The sequence below is a fragment of the Arachis ipaensis genome, chromosome B7 (genome assembly GCF_059453495.1).
Source record: "Arachis ipaensis isolate K30076 ecotype BB chromosome B7, ASM5945349v1, whole genome shotgun sequence".
Lineage (NCBI taxonomy): Eukaryota > Viridiplantae > Streptophyta > Magnoliopsida > Fabales > Fabaceae > Arachis > Arachis ipaensis.
Window position 1 is genome coordinate 26,186,764 of NC_142442.1, and position 21,272 is coordinate 26,208,035.

The following is a 21,272-nucleotide window of genomic DNA, read 5'->3' on the forward strand; positions in this document are numbered from 1 at the left end:
TAAATTTTATTTATTTTTGATATTTCATCACATAATATAAAATATTTTAATTTGTAAAAAATTTAATTAAAAACTTTTATATATATTTCATGATTATTAATTAATGTAATAAATTTTGTTTATCATTAATGTAATAAATTATATTTGTTTTTAATATTTTATCATTAACAAAGAAAATATAAAATTTTTAAATTAAATATTTTTGTAACAAATTAAAATATTTTATATTATGTGATAAAATATATTAAAATAAATAAAATTTATTACAATAATAATCATAAATATATTATTATTTATTTAAATCTATCAAATAATTATGAATAGTTTTTATATATCATTATAATGATTATTAATGAATGTTATATTTTTTTATTTTGCAAGAAAAAGAAGTATTCATTTTATAAATAAAAGAAAATGGAACGTGATATAAAAAATTCATAAGAAGAGTGTCATTTTCTTCAAAATTTAACTTCCAAAAACTTTGATCAGTGATTAACATTTTATTACACATTATTGACTGAAATAGTGTAAAGTAGTAGAGAGTCAAAACTAAACCATAAACTAATCTCGGAGAGTAAAGTACTACTAATAATTAGTTAACTCTTGCACTCAAATTATTAGTATATGTTTTCTTTAACCAGCAGGTTAAAACCCAGCCACCACATGCATGTTTGACTATTGGTTAACATGATTGATTAATTAGTCCATGAACATATTCTTCATGTCCTTAAACCATTATTAGATTCCCACTTTGGAAAGATATTTTATAACCTGCCGACTATACATGCAACGGATCGTGGGGATTGCAAATTTGCAGTGGATCGCACTTGTGTAATTATTTGTACTTGCATTCTATTAATTAATTCCTCTAATAATGAATTTGAGTTGATTGAATAATTAGTTTATTTATATATTTAAGTAAATATTGAAATTTTAAATTTTGTCTTGTATATAGTAACTCAATTGTTAATGACAAATTTTCACGTGTGATTTTAATTTGAGACGGATTAATTTTTAATACGTTAAGACTGAAAAATACTGTGAAAAATAAAAAAAATTAATTAATTTAGTTTGGACTGTAATGTAACAATAATATTAAATTTTAGTTTTTCCAAGTTCATGCTAATAAACTTTTGTAGAGAATCTCATCACCAATTGGGTATGGATTTAGGGCAAAGACAAAAAAGCATGTCCTTAGGCGTGCACCGTGGCGCACGTCCATTGAGCCTAAGCTTAATTAAACCTAACTTTATGATATAAAAATATTAAAATGTAAGATTTTATCTAAAGCTTAATCAAGCTATGCATTTATATAAGGGTGGTGTAGTGGACATACACCAAAAAGCTAGAGACAACAAAACACATTCTATTATTTATCAAAGTTTTGTCTTCTATTAATATTGAAGCATACGTTATAGATATCACACACTCATAAAGAACATTCCCCCAAGTTCTATTTCTATTGTCTATATCCTTTCAATTTTTTTAAATAAGAACATTGTTTGTTCGACACTAATTATAATACAAAAATTAAGATGTATTTTTAAACATTTTTTAGTATTTATGAAAATAAAAAAGAATACTCAATAAATACAAAAAGACAATTACCAAATTAATTATTATGATGAGATTTTTAATAAAGTACGTAGCCAAACAACCAAATATCTTATAGTAAAATAATCAAAATTTTTACTTCATAATAATCAAACTTATTCACAATCTATAATCAAACTTTAATAAACACTAAAAATTAGTCGTCACTATATTCTTATACTTTTTTTTCGTATATTTAATTTTTTTTTATCAAAGATAGGAGACTCGAACCCGTAACCTCTTAATTGAGTATAAGAAGACTATGCCATTTGAGTTATAACTGATTGGCTTTCGTATATTTGATTATAAATATAACTTTTTATTATATTATTTATGAAATTTAATTTTATTTGATTATATTTATAAATTTAATTATAAATGTGAATACATGATATTTTTGTATTTAATATATATTCCTGCAAAATTAATAAGTAGATAATTTTTTTTGTCCGATATAATATGCCGTTGCATAAAAATATGTACATATTATATACTAAAATAAGTCTCATATTAAAATATAAAAAAATTGAAGTCATTCCTCTTCGATTGCATCAATTATTCCAACTTTTTTTTTTTACTATTTCAAGCCCCCTTGCATGTATATATATAAATATTTGTTCATTATGATGATGTATTATGCAAAGCATTCCTCATGTGGTAGTTGTACTACTACAGTACTACTTCTTAATTGCACTCTTTCACTCATCATGCCACTGCCACATGTTGATTATTTGCTCTCCCTTCTTTAGCTTTGAGCTTCCCCTTTTCACTTGTCCACTTGTTTTTCTTCATCATTCACCATAATAACACAACATATATATACCTCCTTCAAATAATAAGGGACACCCTTTTTCTTTTTCTTGAATATGGAATTCAAGGAATTCATAATCAGAAGCTATGAGGGTCAATCTGATAGAGCCCAGGTTGAAGATCTTGAAAGAAGGTGCAAGGTAGGTCCATCAGAAACCATGCTAGACTCCATGGGTGACCCCATCAGTAGGATCCGGAACAGCCCCATGTACATCATGCTGGTATATAAACTATACACTATACATTATATTATTCTCTCCGTTTTGAGATAACTGTTAACATGTAACTGTATTGATTAGTATAGTGTATATACAAAAATTCTATGTGCACACTAAAATTAGCTATCAAAATTAGTCGTTATGTATTTGTGTATAAATATACGTGTAATTTAATTTAATTTTAATATGTATTTTGTATTTTAATATGTATTATACACTGATGACTGATCTTAACGATTGATTTTGATGTACAAGTAACATGACTAATATATATAATTATATGTCATTAATAACTTCCTAATTAATCGTATTGAACCATTTTCTCACTCTCTTTTCTCTTTAATTCAATGGAAAAAAGCAATTTTTTCCTTCATTAATTCGTTTTTTGATCATCATGTGTTGTACTATTACACTCACAGGCCAATTTGGTGATAGGTGGCAGAGATGGACAATGAATTGGTTGGTTTCATTCAAGGCTCTATAAAAGTGGTAACACTAGAGTGTCATCCGCCAAAGGGTATTGCAAAGGTTGGCTATGTCCTAGGCCTAAGGGTAGCCCCACAAACTAGGAGAAAAGGCATTGGTTCAAGCCTAATCCAAAGGCTAGAAGAATGGTTCAATTCCAATGATGTGGACTATGCATACGTGGCCACAGAGAAAGAAAACCATGCATCAATAAGCCTCTTCATGAACAAATTTGGTTACACCAAGTTTAGGACCCCAGCTATACTTGTGAACCCTGTCAACAATCACCACTCATTTAGAATCTCTTCCAACATTGACATTGCTAAAGTCAACATTGACAAAGCTGAGTCTCTTTATAGAAGATTCATGGGGACCACTGAATTTTTCCCTAGTGACATTCAAAATGTGCTTAGGAATAAGCTTAGTTTGGGAACATGGGTAGCTACTTTCAAATGGGAAAATGCAAGTTTTGGGCTTAATGGGCCTAATATTGGACAAGTCCCCAAATCTTGGGCCATGCTTAGTGTATGGAAAAGTGGGGATATTTTCAAGTTAAGCATTGGGAGAGCTCCAAATTCTTGCCTGTTTTTTACAAAGACTTGGAGCTTAGTGGACAAAATTTTCCCATGCTTTGGGCTATCAACTATACCTGATTTTTTCAGCCCATTTGGGTTTTATTTCATTTATGGGGTTTACCATGAAGGCCCATGTTCAGGGAAGCTTGTTAGGGCCTTGTGCAAATTTGTTCACAACATGATCTCAAAGTCCAAGGATGAGAATTGCAACAAGATCATTGTGGCTGAAGTTGGTGGAAGAGATGAAGAGCTCAACAATCATATCCCACATTGGAAATTGTTCTCTTGCCCTGACTTGTGGTGCATTAAGGCCTTGAAATCTGAAGGGAAAAACACATTCCATGAATTAGTAACTGACACCCAACCAAGATCCCTCTTTGTAGACCCAAGAGAGGTTTAAAAGTACTATATTAATTACTTTTAGTTAAATGGTCATTTCATTTTTTCTGGTATATGAAAAACTTAATATACTAGAAATAATGAAATAGACAATCAATTTAAAATGAAGAGTATATAAGCTCCAAAGGAGGCTAAAAAAAGAAAAAGAAAAGTACATAAAGAAATAAAATGGAGAGCTTGAGAAATCATTGAGGTTTTCTAACCACAATCAATTATTAACGTTACTTTCTTAATAACTATTGTTTTCTTCTTTTTTTCCCTTAATAATTATTAATTTTATTTCTTCGGTTTATTTACTTTATATTTCACAATAATTAAACGTATAGTCGTGTATTTAGCCCTTATTTCCCTCTTTTTTTAAAAAAAAAAATATTGTTATAAGAGCAACTTCTACCTTTATTATCTTTACTAAAAGACAAATATGAAATTCATGCTGACTAATTCATATATGAACATATAAAAAATGTTAATAAAACAATATTGATTGGTTTAATATAAGGGAATTCCACGGTGGCCATAACCATGGTAATTTTAATGATTATGAAAATTTGGTAACAATTAAAAAATATAACTAAAATTAAGGTTTTTTTATTATTTAAAAAAAGACCTTAATACAAAAGTATACATGAATCGATGAACACAATTAAAAGGCTGGTAATCCCGGTGTTGACTTGTGATTAGGTGATTTTAATTTAGCGCCATAGCGATTTTTTTTTTTTACAATCAAAGTCTTCTGTATTTTTTAAAAAAGGTGTGTTAGAAAATCATTAGAATTAATTTAGATCAATTAGTATCGTCTAGTATATATGTATATTAATTGTAGGATTTTATGTCTTTATTGCTCTTATTCATTTACCATCTATAAATACCCCTTGTATATTGTACTTTTTATCACAATTCAATAATACACTTTTCAGATTACTCTCTCAGTCTCTTGTTGCTAACAAGGTGAACAATAATCTTTTGGTGTAATTTTTGATGAGCAAAAATTAAAGTTTACAGATACCGACAAATGCACCGAATTGTTTAAGTAAATACCACAGTGAGTAGATATTATTTCTATGAAAATTAATGAATTGAGCAAGCAATTATCGGATTAAAAATCTAATTAGATTAAAATAACTTGAATTATTGATGAGGAATCTTAAAATCTTGAATGCTTGCCAACAGAGACTTGAATGTTGATTTGAGAAGACAGTGATGGTGAGAGTCAAGAACTTAAGAGATAGTTATGCTTTTAGAGAAATCAAACCTTATTTACTTATCTTAAAGTTTGTAAAGATCTTTCACAACAAATATTTAGTAATTGATTTCCAATTCCTTGGTTTTTCAGTTTCACAAGCATTAATTAGTCGTCAATTAATTAATCAAGAGATTAAGCACACAAACTGATTTAGATTCAAATAAGATTTAAAAGTAGTTCTTAAGTCGAATTATATGTCACGTATTCAAGTTAGCCCTATCCAGTTAAATCTTAAAAGAAAAGACAATTTTCAAAAGTTGTTCTAATCTGAATTATATGCATGTCACTTATTCAAAATTAGAGTGATTGAAAATCATGTAAATGTTGCACACTAATTAAACCACTATTCCTAGCCGAATTTAAAGATTCATGTGAAAGAGTTTTTAAACTTTAATTCAAATATCAAAATTTCCAATTATAATAAAAGAATTCAAGAGGGATTAGCATACTTTTCGATCCACTAATCCGAATGAAAAACGAATAACTCAATAATGAACTAGATCAATGCAAGACTTCAAAATAAAGTAAACTTAGATTAATAACCCATAAAAAATATAAACAGAACTCCTAACCCTTTGACAGAGGATTAGTTACCCATAAAAAAGTGAAATAAAATAATGAAAAGGAATTACGGAGGAGCTGGATGATCTTCTCTGTGAACTAAATTCACTTATTTATAGCCTAAATTCTATATTTTAAATTCAAACTATCCTAATCTTATCTTTTGGAGAGAAAGATAAAGTAACTACTTACTGACTTTAATTTCAAATTCAAAACAATAATAATTCAAATTAAAATCTAACAACCGAATATCTTAGGTTTTTAAAAAGAATTAATAACTAATCTTCTAGAGTCTTCAATATTCTAGATGTGATTAAGAATTTAATGATGTAGATAATTAAACTTGGGCTTTAATTTGTTGAATCCTAAAAGTTGAGAGTTGTAATTATAGTTAATCCGAATTTGTATTAGTGGAAGATTGAGCAAAAGGCCCAAATTTCCACCTTCTAGAAAAGGTCCACACCGGGCATGCATGAGGGGACAAGGGGGTCCGTCAGGCACAGAGAGAGGCCACTAGGCGCAGAGAAGGGGCCACCGGTCGTAGGTTCCTCCCACCGGGCGTGTGCTAGAGTCATGAGGGGCCACCGGACATGGGTCCCTTCGGCTGGGCTGTGCTGCTGTGTTGCTTTTGGCTCTATTTCTTTTTCTTTAGGGCACATTTTTTAATTTCTTAAGCTACGCTTTTACTGTCTTTGTATTTTTTTGTGAAAAAGTTCCAATTTTTGGTTGTTTTTGAATAAAAACTTTTAAAAATATAAAAGTACTATCCCAACTCTGAATATTTAATTATTTATTAAATTCTATTAGAAATTATAAGAGAATTTGATTGAAACCTAAAAGAAATGAATAAAAAACAGAATAGAAAAATCGTTTAAGATGATATATCATCAATTTTCGTAAAACTTTAAAATCCAAATAAAACAAAATAATGTCTAACTTTATTTTCACTAAAGGAAAATAAAAAATAATGATGACTTATTTAATTTAATAATTAAAACAATAAATTAAATGAAATCGCCAAATATAAGTCAAATTATATGAAATAATTAATATGATTATAATTAATTATATATATTGATTTAGAAAACAGATTAGGAATTATAATTTTTTAATAATTTCTCACTTTTATATATATATATATATATATGGAACTTTGATAACTTTTAATACATTAGAGTTGCGACTAAAACATAATGATTACCATCCTGAGATACTAAATGACAAATTAAATTTGGATGAATAATATAAAAATTATATACGAAAAATAATCTTATGCATGCATATTTTTAGTTTGTGCAAAATTTTATTGAGATCAAACAATAAAAAAATTGCAAAACAAACATTGAAATGATATAATATAAATTATCCACTTAATTCTATTGAAACTAAAATATCTTAACCTCTGACATACGACATAAAATAAAAAAAAAAATAAATTTTCACCATACTAAGACATCACATATATTAGGAAGAAGAGAGAAAGAGAAAAATAAATAAAGAAAAAAGTAGAAGAAACAAGAAGCTAAGTAAATGGTAATTACTAATTCAGAAGTTAGAAAAGACTACAAGAAAAATATCTAGTACCATTACATTTATTAAATAAATTAGTCGATAATTAATTTATCATGGGATTTATCATTGTTTTGGAGTTAACGGTATAAATAGTGTTAAAAATTGTTTATTGGCAGATTTTTCGTTCGATGCTAATTACCGACGGAACATATTTTTAATGGATTTGTCGAAATTGAAGTTGATGACTATCGTTGGATTAATCCGAGGTAATTTTGGCGCCATTTCACGAGTTTAGGCACCAAGTTATCGTCAGATTAATCCAACGGTAGTATTTTTTTATTTGGTTTAATTATTCTGTTGGTCCCTATAGTTTCGCAAAATTTTTAATTAGGTCCCTGTACTTTTTTTCTTTTAATTGAGTCCTTGCACCAAATTTTTTTTAATTGGGTCCCTAAAAAATTAAGCGAATTACTGTCAAGAGGGACCTAATTGAAAAAAAAATTGGTGCAGGGACCCAATTAAAAGGAAAAAAGTATAGGGACCTAATTAAAAATTTCGCAAAACTATAGGGATCAACAGAATAATTAAACTTTTTATTTTTTTGGGCACAATTAAGCCACAATCAGTAGTCAAATTAAAACTGTTGTTAACAAAATTGTCAGCAAAAATCTAAAATTAGCAAAAATCAACAAATTATTTTATTAAAAATAAATAGACTGAATACAATAAAATGTCATTGAAGTAGAGTATAATGAAGTAGAAAAACAAAAAAATAAAACACCTAACCCTTGCAGATCCTGGTAATCGTCGTGGTCCCCCTGCTGAGGTGGCAGAATAGGTGCTGACATCGGTGCCCCACCAGCAGTGTTGCTGCTGGAACCAACAGCGCCGTTGGAACCAGCAGCGCCACTGCCTCTAGCGCGCATTTGCTGGTTGTATTCTTCTATCTTCTCTCGCAACTGATCGAGCTGCTCCATCTTCTCTGTCAGGTCCGAACTGATGGCAAAGGCTCCTCCCACACATGCAAGAAGGTCGTTGTACCTCTACTCAAACTACTCCGCTTGCTGGTGAAGCTCGTGTGTTAGCTTTTGCACCTCCTCCCTCAAGTCGACAACTTCCTAGGATTGGCAGGGCTGGTGGCAAAGGTAGAGGCAGAGGAAGCTGCCAACGCGGAGGAGCGAAGGCCGCTGGTGAAGAACGACTCCAACCCGAAGCGGCGATTCTTGTGGTGTTCAGAGGCAGTCTCATGCCAAACCCTATAAGGATCTACCACTGAGGTCTTGGAGCCGACTTCATCGTTCTCACTAGGCAGCTGAGATTGTTTTTGTCGCAGCCTCCAACCTCTGCATGTAATCCTCCTGTTTCACACACGTTGTGATTAGGATAACAGTTAAATAATTGACTTTAAACCAAATAAATTTGAAACTTAGGATTATATTAAACTGACATAATGGGCCGCAGACTGCTCTCAGCAAATCTCTCCTTGTTGGCCTTCAAAGTATGGGTATACTTGAAGGTCTTCGCCAGTGTCGTCTCATGATCCAACGACTTAGACTACAAATTAATATATCAACCGATAAAATAAATGAACAAATTAAACAACTAATTCAAGTAACTATAAAAACATTAAACAATGACAAAATTCTTACCAATCTGCTCTTCGTCTTCATGAAGGTCGCCAATCCACCCGTATACTTTGACAACCTGAGCGAAGCCCTCTTAGCAATGGTCGTCAGACAGTGACGCTTGAATCCCTCATCGTTCATAAAATAGACCCCCAATTCCTTCTTGATGCCTGGACGGATCCACGACATTAGGTGGTCGCGCCCCTGACGAACGTCGCTCATCATCTGTTGAAGTCGTTTGGCTGCCCGGTGGTCATAGATCTTCCTAATCATGAGATTATGTTCCACATTCCATATGAATTTCAAATGCACAAAGTGATTCACCAACATTAGTTAGTTGGAATAAAATACAGTTCAAATACAATTAATTAATTCAACATTATTAGGTCCTTACCGCCCACTTCTGAAATCATCTCTCTTTGGTCTCAGTCGGAATCTGCGTGTAATTCGGTCATGGGTGATCGTACATTGACTTAATAACCTCGAAGATCTCCTGTGTACATGCATTGAGGTTTGGTGCAAACCTATCAGAGTAAAAACCTAACATTAACAAACACATAGAAACACATAAACTTGAGATAACAAACTTAAGATTAAAAATTTGTACTCATGCTTGCATGCCATCGAGTCAAATCCTCAGCCAGATGACGGGAGGTGGTGGAGGGGCATCCTACTGGGGGGGACATTGGCGGAATCACCCACTGCGGGGCTCTGTTGTTGGATCTGCAAGGGGACATAGTAGAAGTAGGCATGTAGTTCAGATTTGAGACCATGATGAACTGCTGGTCCGCTGGACCCACCTGTGACGTCACAGAGGTTTACGGGGTAGTCGGGGGTAGTAGAGGACGATGACTGGGCAATCCTTGGGGATTCGGTGGAAGCTCACCCTCTACCACGGCCACGTGACCTACTTGACCTACCTCTACTACCTGTCGTCATGTCTGCACAACGAATTATTACTAGCACTAATCAAACACACAATTAAATTCACCAACTCTAAACATGTTAATACACTCAATACAGTAAACACATTAATAACGTAACAAATACCAATAAATAATAACATAAGAAGAAACTCAAGAAATAATAAATAATTAGAACAAATATGAGAAAATGTATGAATAACAAATAATTATTTTAATTATAAGTTAGGAAGTCAAAGTTAAGTACGGATAATTCAGTATTCAAGATTATATTACAATGTTACAATCATACAAAGAAACTCAAGAAAGAAAATTGTACATGGACATAACCCAAAACACTTAAAATAAGAATTTTAAGGAGAAACCAATTCATATCACAACTAATATAAATATCTATCAACCCTAAACATAATTCGAAGATTTTTGAAAACATAATTTTAATTTTTCAATTCACTCAAAATCTTATAAAAATTTTGATAGAATCTCCCCTAAAATTCGAATTTCTCCATCCTTCAAGGGTTCAATCCAAACCAAATATCCATCGAAACTAACATACACGGGTTGAAATCCTAATCCATCCACCAAACAAACTAATTATTCAAACCATTAGAATTTGTGTTAAAAATTAAATAATTTTTTTCATAGCCCATGATTTTCCAATTTAACAAAAACAAGTAAAAACAAAACATAAATAATAATCAAACAAGTAAGAATAAATTCTAAATTATTATATGATAACTAAGACACAAATCCTAAATTAACTTAACCATAAATTAACAGACCAAAAATTAACATGATCCTAAATCATAAATTATAATTAAATACTGTATGTTCTGATATTCTAATATAACAACTAACACATACAAACATACAAACCAAGCATGATTCCTAAGTTAGCATTCTCAGACATCCTGATTTCTAAAAAAAATCTATAACACTCTAACTAATTCAGAATCATTCAACAGTCACAACCCTCACTAATAAAATTCCTAACACTAATAGAACAACAAACTAATAGGTAACACATTAACAATTAAAGAAATTCTATTTCCAATTTTGAAATAGATGTCATGGAGATGGAGAATGAGGATGTACCTGAATTTGGAGTGGCGGTGAAGGGGCTGTGTAGAGAGAAATGGAGAAGCGGCAAGAGAGCGGGGCCGGCGACGGAGGGGCTGGAGCAGCGGCGATGTCTGGAGTGGCGGCGCAGGGGGCTGGGCCTGGGCTGGGCTGGGTAGAGAGAGAGAGAGAGAGAGAGAGAGAGAGAGTTTGAGAGAGAGGGGCTTTTCGAAATGAAGGGGGAGAAAGTTTGTGCTCTCAATTTTAGAGCTGATTACCGTGAATAAATTTGACGGTAGCCTACTGCGTGTCACTAAAACGCAATGTTTAACTAAAATGTATTACCGTTGGAACAATCCAATAGTAAATCCAACAAAAGTTCGCGCATATTCCATATTTTTTTCCCTCCAAATACCCACGAATTTATTGTCGGATAAGTGAATCCATCGGTAACAATTTGACGTAACAAATTTCACAACAAAATCCTCCATAAATCTGTCGGTAAAATCGACGGTAACTCGAGATTCTAAATTCGACGATAAATTCGACGGTACTTAGCGTTTTTCTTGTAATAAAACTTATTCACACTTGGTGAGGAGTATGAAGATTTAGATGCTTGGTAAAATTTGGTATTTAGATATTACATAGTTTATTTTTCTTTTGAATATATAGTATACTAGCAGCTCAGCCACTTTTTCTATTGGATTTAAAATTGATTAATTTAATAATTTTTGAAATTTTAAATTTTAATAATATAAAAATAATAATATAGAGTAGTTAATGATAATATGAAAATGATAAAATTAAAATAAACATATATCACTTATCTATAAACAATGATAATATGAAAATATTTTAATTAAAATAAACATATATCACCTATCTACAAATAATAAAATCCATTAAATAGTTATCACAATAATGTTTTATCTTCTTCTATCTAACTTAAAGTCAAGAAAATAAATATAAAAATACGATTGTTTACAAAAGATGAGCTATATTCAAAAGTCATATATATTTATTTTTGTTTAGAGACCCCTTTTTAAGTGGTAAGCTAAAGTACGGATTTGTATTTAAAAAATCTTTCATGTGCCTACAAAAAGTACAAAGAAGAAAAATAATTATGTCTTTTTTTTTTTTTGGGAATTATAGATCAAACTATAAGTAAAAATGTTAAGATAAACCTAAAATAATTTCTGAATTTGTACCGAGTAAAAATCTTTCGTAATTCTTTATACATCTTCTTACTAATAAATTCTTGAGCCTTGAAAAACTACAAAATTTAGAAATCAATAAATATATCATATGCTAATACAAATTTCATTATATTTGAATAACAATTTAACAAAAAAATAAAATTTGTAAAATTAAAATTTCTTATTTGGCATTGGATTTCCTATACATGTACAACAAAAGAAGCCATTAAACCCTCTGTAGAGCATTCAAATATATTTTTATCCAATATTATCTCTATTTTGTGCAGTTTTCTTAATCTAGTGATAGGTACCTGTAATATTTTTTACTAACATGAGTAATTCGCTTTTGTGAGTTTGTTGTTGGAAAAAGAAAAAAGTTTAATTTATTATCACGAGTATAAAATTATTTTTTGCATCTTTATTCAACATGAGAAACATAATTTCCGTTGCAATCTTAGAGCAACTTTTTAACATTTTAGGCATAAACTTTTTCCCTTTATATAATAGAAGAAGAAGAAGAAGAAGATAGAAGGGGATAGATAATAGGCATATCTGTAACATTCTGATTACAATGATTGAATTACCTTGTATGTTTTTGGAGCAGTATTTCCTTTTTAATCATCTTCCAGAATTGAGTCTTGTCTATTTTAACCGTACCTCCTCAACCAATAGAATAAATTTGAAGGGGATGAACCTATTAGATAATATATGATTATGATTACTAACATAGAAATAGAAGTATGTATATTTGATGTAATTTTTACAGTAATTAATTTAAAAAATTACTTTATTGTCTATTGGTTCAATTGATGCAATTGATTACTCATCTTTCCATGCACTCCAGAGACTTTGGAATCTTTCTTCTTGTAATTGATATTTGTTCATAAATTTCTAGTATATCTCAGTTAATGATAATTAGTACATACCTGTTGTGTAAAACAGATGTTCAAGTTCGTTGTTCTTATCTCCTGGCATATATTGATGAGCTCCTTTAAAATTAATGTCTATTAAAAAAATATAAGTCATTAGTCGTCAATAAATTGAAGTTTGTACACAAAAATATCTATATCAATGAAAAAGATTTAAAGATTAAAATTATATGAAGACTAAATTGTACCAAGAAGTAACTACACACACATTTACTAAGAACATAAATTACCTGTGGTGAAGGTAACAATATTTCTTTGAAAATCACATTTTTGGTAAATTCTCCACTTGTTCCATCTATTTTTCCTTCTTTGACTAAAATTTTTGTAGTTGACTAAGAAACACTTCGAGATAGAGCAACATATAATTGGCCATGGGTAAACACATGTTTAGGAAGATAGATCTTTACTTTAGGAATGGTTTGTCCTTGTGATTTGTTTATTGTTATTGCAAAACTCAAACTTATAGGAAATTGCTTCTTGATACGTATAAAGGGCAGTCCTGAATTCTCTATTGTTTTGTATTTTATCCAAGGCAAGAAAGCTCTTTTTTCATAGTAGTGACCGGTTAAATTTTCTACATCCAACATGTTTGGAAAAGTTCAACGACATAATAACCTTGTACCATTGCATAAGCTGGCCTTAGGGTCTATGTTTCTCAATAACATCAAAGGTGCACCTTTTTTTACCTTCAACACATGAGGTGACAACCCGCCTGTAGAAATTGAATTAAAGATATTCTTGTTGATATAAATTATTAGTATCTCCTTCTTCCTCATCAAATGATACTAAATTTTGCTCTTCTCCTGGAAACTGATTGATAATTATATCATTAAGCTGTTGCACATCATGATTTTTTGGTTGCCCTTTCTACCATGTAAGAAGCATCCCATCCATGAGATTGTAAGTTTGAAAATATTTCTTCTATTAACTTGTGTAATGATGTTTTACCTTCCCACGGAATTATCATATTTGCTTGTATCCGTACAAAGTCTTCATGTATGGTAGGCTCAATTCCATCACCAATGCGCATAAGATACTCAGCAAAAACATAATCATTAGAAGATCGCATATTTTGTCGCAAATAGAGAATTTGAGTGGAAGCCCATAAATGAGACTTAACTATAGAAGCCGAAATCATTTGTGACTTACTACCTTTCAGCACCACAGGCAGTACTTAGCAGAAATCTCCTCCCACCACCATCACTTTTCCTCTAAATGGCATATCATTTGCTAATATGTCTCTCAAAGTGCAATCTAATGATTGCACCAATTCTTTATTTGCCATTGGTGCTTCATCCCAAATTATTGTCGTTGTTTGTTTAATCAGCTTTGAAAGATCTGATTGTTTGCTTATGTTGCAAATGGATGATGGTTCCGCATTAATTGGTATCTTAAACCTAGAATGAGCTGTTCGACCCCCAGGCAATAATGTTGCAGCTATTCCTGATGATACAGTTACCAAGACAATATGACCTTTATTTCTCAATTCTGCAATTATAGCTCAGTAAAGAAATGTTTTGCCTGCTCCTCCCGGCCCATCAACAAAGAACACTCCACTTTCTCTTCGATCAATTGTATTTATAATGCACTTGAAAGCTTTAAATTGGTCATTGTTCAATCTTTCTATGGAACACAGGTCTTCCTGGGGTATTTCGACGGACATTTCTTCTTGGATAACTCTGGGTATCGAGTTGTCATTGTCATTTTCAGGAGTTAGAGCTGGCAAATAGTATTGTGTAATCTGTTTTCCGTGCTGAAAGAGGATATTATTTATATCCCTGGGTAGCCAATTTGTTAACACTAAGGCTGTTGTAGAGCTGGTTGACGGATAATAATCCATCATATATGAAAAAAACTTCATCCCATAAGCTTCTTATATCTGTAGACTCACAAAATATTAAGATAGTTGCAAACAACCTTCATGAAGCACATGGCAATCGTAAAACAGAAGCCTCAACCAAACACGTACGAATGCTACTATCACTCTCTAACAACCCTCGGTGTTGAGCAGATTGCTTGAAGGATGAATATTGGATCCCATTCACTGTTAGCAAGTCATCCCAACTGGTTGGTCCTCTGGCATTAGATAACAGAATACACAAATAGAAATTTTCTCCTTTCGAAAGTGATACGGTATAAATTTGACCGATGGATCTCCTCTGTGTCTTGTGTCGACTCCATTCCTTTTTCTTATTGTGCCAAGTATAATACTCTAGAATTTTTCTGTACAGAAGATGCCTATATTGTTGGTCCTCCTCACGATTTAGGGCAAAGAATTCAGTAAGCATTGTTCTAGAGAAATAATCATCATTAAGTATTTCAGGAATGGTTTGGTGATCATAGAAGCTCACTTAATGTTGATTTGGCAAATGAATTTGTAACCTTTTCATAGATGGATACATTCGGTAAAGGTTAAATTTAAATATTCTCCAATATGCCTCTGGAATGGGGGTCCATCTTGCATCAACAAACTGTTGGACCTCATCAACATGAGAACCTTTGTGAACTTTCATTACAACCCGGTCTAGACCCTTGTATCAATACTTGTAGAGATATTTTATACTCTTGATGCTACTACATATCTCAACATTAATATGGCAATGATACTTTAGTAGTAGCCAAGGGTTTTATGGAATTACCCATCTATTGTCAACGGTGACATTTTAGTTAATTGGTATCTGGAGTGTCGAATCATCGCTTGTATTGCGGATATGAGGCGTCACCTCTTCGTGTCTCTACTGCGAACTCTTTTGGGTAGTTGCGTTTACATTGACCATTTTTCCATGCAGGGTGAAGATTGATCAAGTGTTCTGCAAGGACCATGGATCATATGTTTTAGCACTGTATCATGTAGGTATGGTTCTACTTCTTTAGATGGTATCTCTGCACGTACGAAACTATCATAATGCTCTGAGTCAATTAACTTGTCATTATTCTCTAAGATTAGCAACATATGTACATGTGGCAATCCTCTTTTTTGAAACTATGTGACATAAATATAACTCTTCACCTTTCCTAAGATATCCTTAGTAATTACATCCTCTTTCAGCTGTTCAAATTTGGCTCGAAAAATTCTAATTGTTAGATCTGGACGATCCTGTAGAGTTTGAACTGGGTTGAGTTCTGAAGTTATTTCAGTCCAAGATGGATTGCATGTCATTGTGAGGAATATATCTGGCTTGCCCTCTTTAAGAACAATATCTATTCCATCTTCATATCGTTGAGTCATGTCTCGACAACTACCAATGAACGACGATAGTAATATTTTTCTTTTTCTTCCAACATTTTCTAAAGACAAATATAGAGAGAAATATTGTTAGTTTCAATAATTATTTTAGATAATTCTTAATGATTTATGAAGTAGCTATTAGATCCAACAATATTTACCTGCATTGGTTTCTCCTGTGTGCAAGGCATCTAATTCAGCCCATAATTTCTTTTGTTTAGTTCGAACCCATCTTGACTTTTCGGTTTCAATTTTCACATAGTTATCTACAACATTTTGTTGTAGAAGTCGCCCTGCTTGCAATACGATGGAATGATCATCGGGGCGGATCTACAAATTTTTAAGATTTTGGAAAAAAGGTTAGATACATTGAACAACTTTTTGGCAGAATTTTCAGGAGTCCATGATACTTTGCCCCCACTTTGATTTCGAGTATTGATATCCCATCCATGAGTTCCAAATAGAAAAAGAAAAGGATATTGTGGTGGATCGTAATAGCCAACGAATTCTTGAATCCTTTGTAGGCTACCAGCATGAGTTTGCACCTTAATATCTCGTCCACAAATCATTATTTCAATGTCATCACCAACGATTATAGCTAATTAGCAGGTCGCTCTCTAATGACCAAACTACACTCATGTTTATCTGACCGTTGTGAAAGCTGGCGAAACACATGGAAAAAAGAATTATACCGGTGTAGCAATTGTTGTAACTTGAGAACCAATGTTTCATGTAGTTGTGTGTTCTCCAGCATCCTATTCTGCAACTCGTGCTCAGTATCATATATGTACAGTTGCAAAAAATGTGGTTGCGTGCCCTAATTCGGATAAAATCCTCCTATAATGTGATATATTGAGCCTTGAGCACAAAATGTATATATACCACGATCTGTTATAGCCAGTTATTTGTCTATGCGCACCCACACAAAGTGAAGGAAAATACATGATTGTATCCACGAATATGTTTTCTAAAATGGTTTCCTTCTGCAAAGGGGTCTAGGAAGATTTCAAGCAATTCCTGAGGAGCATTTACTTAGGGAAGAGAGACTTTCCCCTCATTACACCACATCTCGAATGTTTCATGGTGAAATAGACGTGTGCTACAGTAATGACATGTCCTTGAGATTGGTAGCAGAGTTCGAAATATTGTTGCATCCTCTTGAAAATTTTGAGCACAATTGTGGGATGCTCGAACATTTTTTCTAATTTCTGTACTCGTATTAAATTTATATATATTTGGTTACATTCATAATCGAAAACAAAAAATAATAAATTTTGTAACATCTTAAAAAATAGTACTTTGTTGATTATAAAAATAAAGAATGACTTCCATTACAGTGATCATAAAAAAGAGATAAGTAACTATCAAATATTTAAATGATGTGTGAAAATATTTTTTTTTTAATTTTGTTACACTGTATAATATTGTGATGTTGTTTGACTTTATTTTTTTCAAATTTTGTTATTTAGAAGTATTTAACAACCTTAATTATAAAATATTTTATTTTATTCTTTGTAAAGATTTTTTTATTCGTTAAATAAATTCTTTTATTCTTCTAATTATAAGAAAATATTATTTATTGTGTATTAAAATAGTTTTATTCTTTTTTCTAAAAAAATCTTTTTATTTAAAATCTTTTATTCAAAACTGTTATAACCAAGTTAAAACCACATACGATATATAACAACATTATATTATTTTAAATGTTTATTATTTTATTGTTCCATTATATGTTTACATTGTATCTATTATGGACTATTTTTTTTAGATGAAATAGTCAATATAATATATTTTGTGTCTCAAATACATAAAATTTTTTAAGAATGCTATCTTTCTATATCATATATTTTTTTTGTATAAAATTCTCAGTTGCATATATTATTTTATAGCATTTTTTAATTAATTATCTTATATAGGTTATGATAGTTTTTGCTTTTGCCTGAATTTTTTAGTTTGTATATTTTGCTTCATGTATTTAAATGTTTAGATATTACTGATCGAAGTAATGCAATGCATGATGATAATATTGGTTCGTTTTTTACTTGTTCTATTACTTCTAATAATTTTAATTTTGTATGCTTTCGCCTAAATTTATTATTTTAATTTTTACTATTCATTTTATTACCTAAAATATATTTTACTTAATTATTTTATTTTGTCATATTAGTGTGAATTATACCAAAATGATTCAACAAAATATAAAGTATTTTAAATTAACTATATTTTCGTTTTCGTTAAAGTTTACATTTTTTTCATTTTAATAGGTAAATAAATATTTTAATAATCATTTTGGTTTTTATAAAATTTTTTGTATATAAATTTTAAATTTTTTTATTAGGCACTGCCATTCTTTTTTATATTGGTTCTTGTAATGATTTTAAATAAATAAATTTTTTAAGATCAATTATGCTCACACTTAATATCTATTATTAACGCATTAATATGCTAACATATAAGGATAAAATAATAATTTTTTTAAGAATTCATTTATCTATTAAAAATGTGTCACGATACTAAACTTAAAGAAAAAAAAGTGGAATACTGACTTGTAAACCTCATAAAATTAGCGAATAATTAATCAATAAATTAAGTTGTAATAAAATAAATTAGAAACATCAATTTTCTATCAAAATAAGATAGAGCTAATTAAAACAAGAATTTTGACACCAATTTCAAAGAATTTGGCCCAAAATTGAGGCGAATGGACCGAACCGATCGAACCAGGCCCAATTGGGGCCAAGCCCATAAACACAATCCACAAACATGCTGAGCATTCAGCCTCCTTCCCCATTATTCATTCCAATTCACAGTGAGAGAGGGTGCTAGAACACAAATCTTTTGTTCATTATTCACTCCAACATTCAATCTTCCGTAACTTTCAATCCGGAGTTTCGATTGACGAGCCGTCAGCGACCACGCGTTCGTCTTGGAGTTTTCTACAAAACTCATATAACCAAGTTATTGGTAAGTCTCACCTTCGTTCCTATCTATTCATTCTTTAATTTTGACATTCTTGGACTTGGGTGTTGAGATTTTGTGTAATCTCGGTATTTAGGATCAAATTAACTTGGTAAACTTATCGAGTCTTGTCCCAATTTTCCGTTGGTAAGGTGAGAATCTTATAACTCTTGTTAATTCTCTAATTTTGTGTATTAGGTATTGAATTGGGTGTATATGTGTTGTATATATGCATTATGTGTGTATATGTATATGTTAGAGTTTGAATTGTAAGCTTTGGAGCTTGGTGGAGGTTGAGTGCTTTTGTTAGGTGACTTTGGATCTTTTTAGGTGCCTTGGTGGTGTCTCAGAAATACGTGAAAATCGACCAAGGTATGGTTTAGGTTTCACGTATGTAATATATAATGTTCTGTGAAAACTTAGGCTAGTTGACTTTAAGATAGGAATGAATGTATGAGTATATAAATTGATTAATGCTTAATGATAAGTGTTGAGTTTTGGCTTAATTGTTGGCATTGGAGTTTAAATGTTAGACTGTTGAATGATGAATCATTGATGCTTGCAAAGTGAGAAAAAGAATGAACATGAGCTTGTGTAACACCCTAACTTTTAGCACGTCATGATCGCACTAAAAGTCCGAGCGCTACTTACCTCTATTCCTTTAATTATATATTATGTTTATCTAATATTGAGCCTTTATGCATAAATCTATCGATAGTTTTACTAAAACTTATAATTTCTCCAACAAGAACAAACAACACATATTCACATACTTAATATTTAATAATACATTGTAGTATTACATATAAAAGCAATTACAGAACCTACCCCTCTGAATAAAACTCTAACTAGCAAGGCGAGGAGAAAATAAAGTCTAACAACTCAACTCATAAACATATTATATTCTTTCTGTTATTATATGTATGTATTTTATTTTAGAGGTCGTAGTGCCTCGCCACCTCAGTTTTACATTCTAGGTGTAAAGCTTTGTGTGGTAGGGTGTTACATGACCAGTTATATTATCTTCACATCTGCTGCTTTGATCAGATCTATTTTCATGAATTTTGGGTGGTATTTAAAAAGAACACATTAAAAGTTCATTTTGAGTTAATAAGAAAAAAAATTAGTGATCAAAGTGTATTAAGAGTACATACCATGCTAGTAGAATAATATAATAATAATTTAAATAGTAAGAATTCTTTAACATTTTTGTATTAAAAGGTTTCTTATCATAATTTAGCTTATTGAAAGAATGTGCAATATTTCGTATTTGAATAGTTATAAACTAGCAGATTGCACGGGTTAAAAATTTTTGTTTCCTGTTTTGATCTTTTTACGTTATTAAAAGTAGTTTAGTGTATTGAATTTTTAATTAAATGTAATAGATTTATTTACTCTATCACAACTCAAAATACACGAGTATCCTTTTTTTATTTCTCATAGTTTGCATAAGTATCCATGTTTTTCAAAACATTCATTTTGATGAGCACTTCTTAAAATGGCTATACAGATTTTGCGTCACAGTATATTGTATCTTGTTCAACTTCATAAATTATGCGAATACAACTTAAAAATATAAACAATACAATTCAAAAGGTAAACATGAATAAGAACCATAACCAATATAATTTATGTATATTAAAAAAAATTCTTTGATTTATCGTGTTAAAATAATTTATATCTTGGATAAAAAATTTATTTTACAAAAATATAAGTTGTTATTTTTGAATGCTAATAGAGGTCTATCAGAAAAAGTATTAGTAAGAGAGGGTCAAATGTATAAAAAGACGAAGAATTTAAGGATTTGAAAAAAAAAATACTACTTTGACGTTTTATTCTGTTTAAATGCTGATCGAAGAAAGAGAAAAAAAAAAGAATAAATATTTGGAATATCTCATTAAACTTATTATTTTCCAAGATCAAAGAAAGAAGAAGAATGATAAGTGTAAAGCTCTTTTTGCCCAACTTCAACTTGTTCCT

At 30.8% G+C, this 21,272-nt stretch overlaps 1 protein-coding gene and 1 pseudogene across 2 annotated transcripts; one reads left to right on the plus strand and one right to left on the minus strand.

Annotated features, from left to right (window-relative positions):
* The first annotated feature begins 2,229 nt into the window (after positions 1–2,229).
* LOC107608342 (putative N-acetyltransferase HLS1) lies at positions 2,230–4,348 on the plus strand. 2 transcript variants are annotated; one of them, XM_016310159.3, is made up of 2 exons: positions 2,230–2,624; positions 3,057–4,348. In XM_016310159.3, the coding sequence occupies exons 1-2, from the start codon at positions 2,460–2,462 to the stop codon at positions 4,059–4,061; spliced, it is 1,170 nt and encodes a 389-aa protein (XP_016165645.1). In that variant the 5' UTR covers positions 2,230–2,459; the 3' UTR covers positions 4,062–4,348. The 2 variants fall into 2 exon arrangements, with proteins under 2 accessions (XP_016165645.1, XP_020963167.1); XM_021107508.2 differs by having other exon boundaries at positions 2,527–2,624; positions 3,041–4,348.
* A 9,092-nt stretch (positions 4,349–13,440) lies between these two features.
* Positions 13,441–14,948, minus strand: LOC107607003 (ATP-dependent DNA helicase pfh1-like; annotated as a pseudogene).
* Positions 14,949–21,272: the final 6,324 nt, after the last annotated feature.

Coding starts and splice junctions, on each gene's coding strand:
- LOC107608342 (XM_016310159.3), top strand. CDS start 2,460: ATGGAATTCAAGGAATTCATAATCAGAAGCTATGAGGGTCAATCTGAT. Junction 2,625..3,056: donor GCCCCATGTACATCATGCTG/GTATATAAACTA, acceptor ATTTGGTGATAG/GTGGCAGAGATGGACAATGA.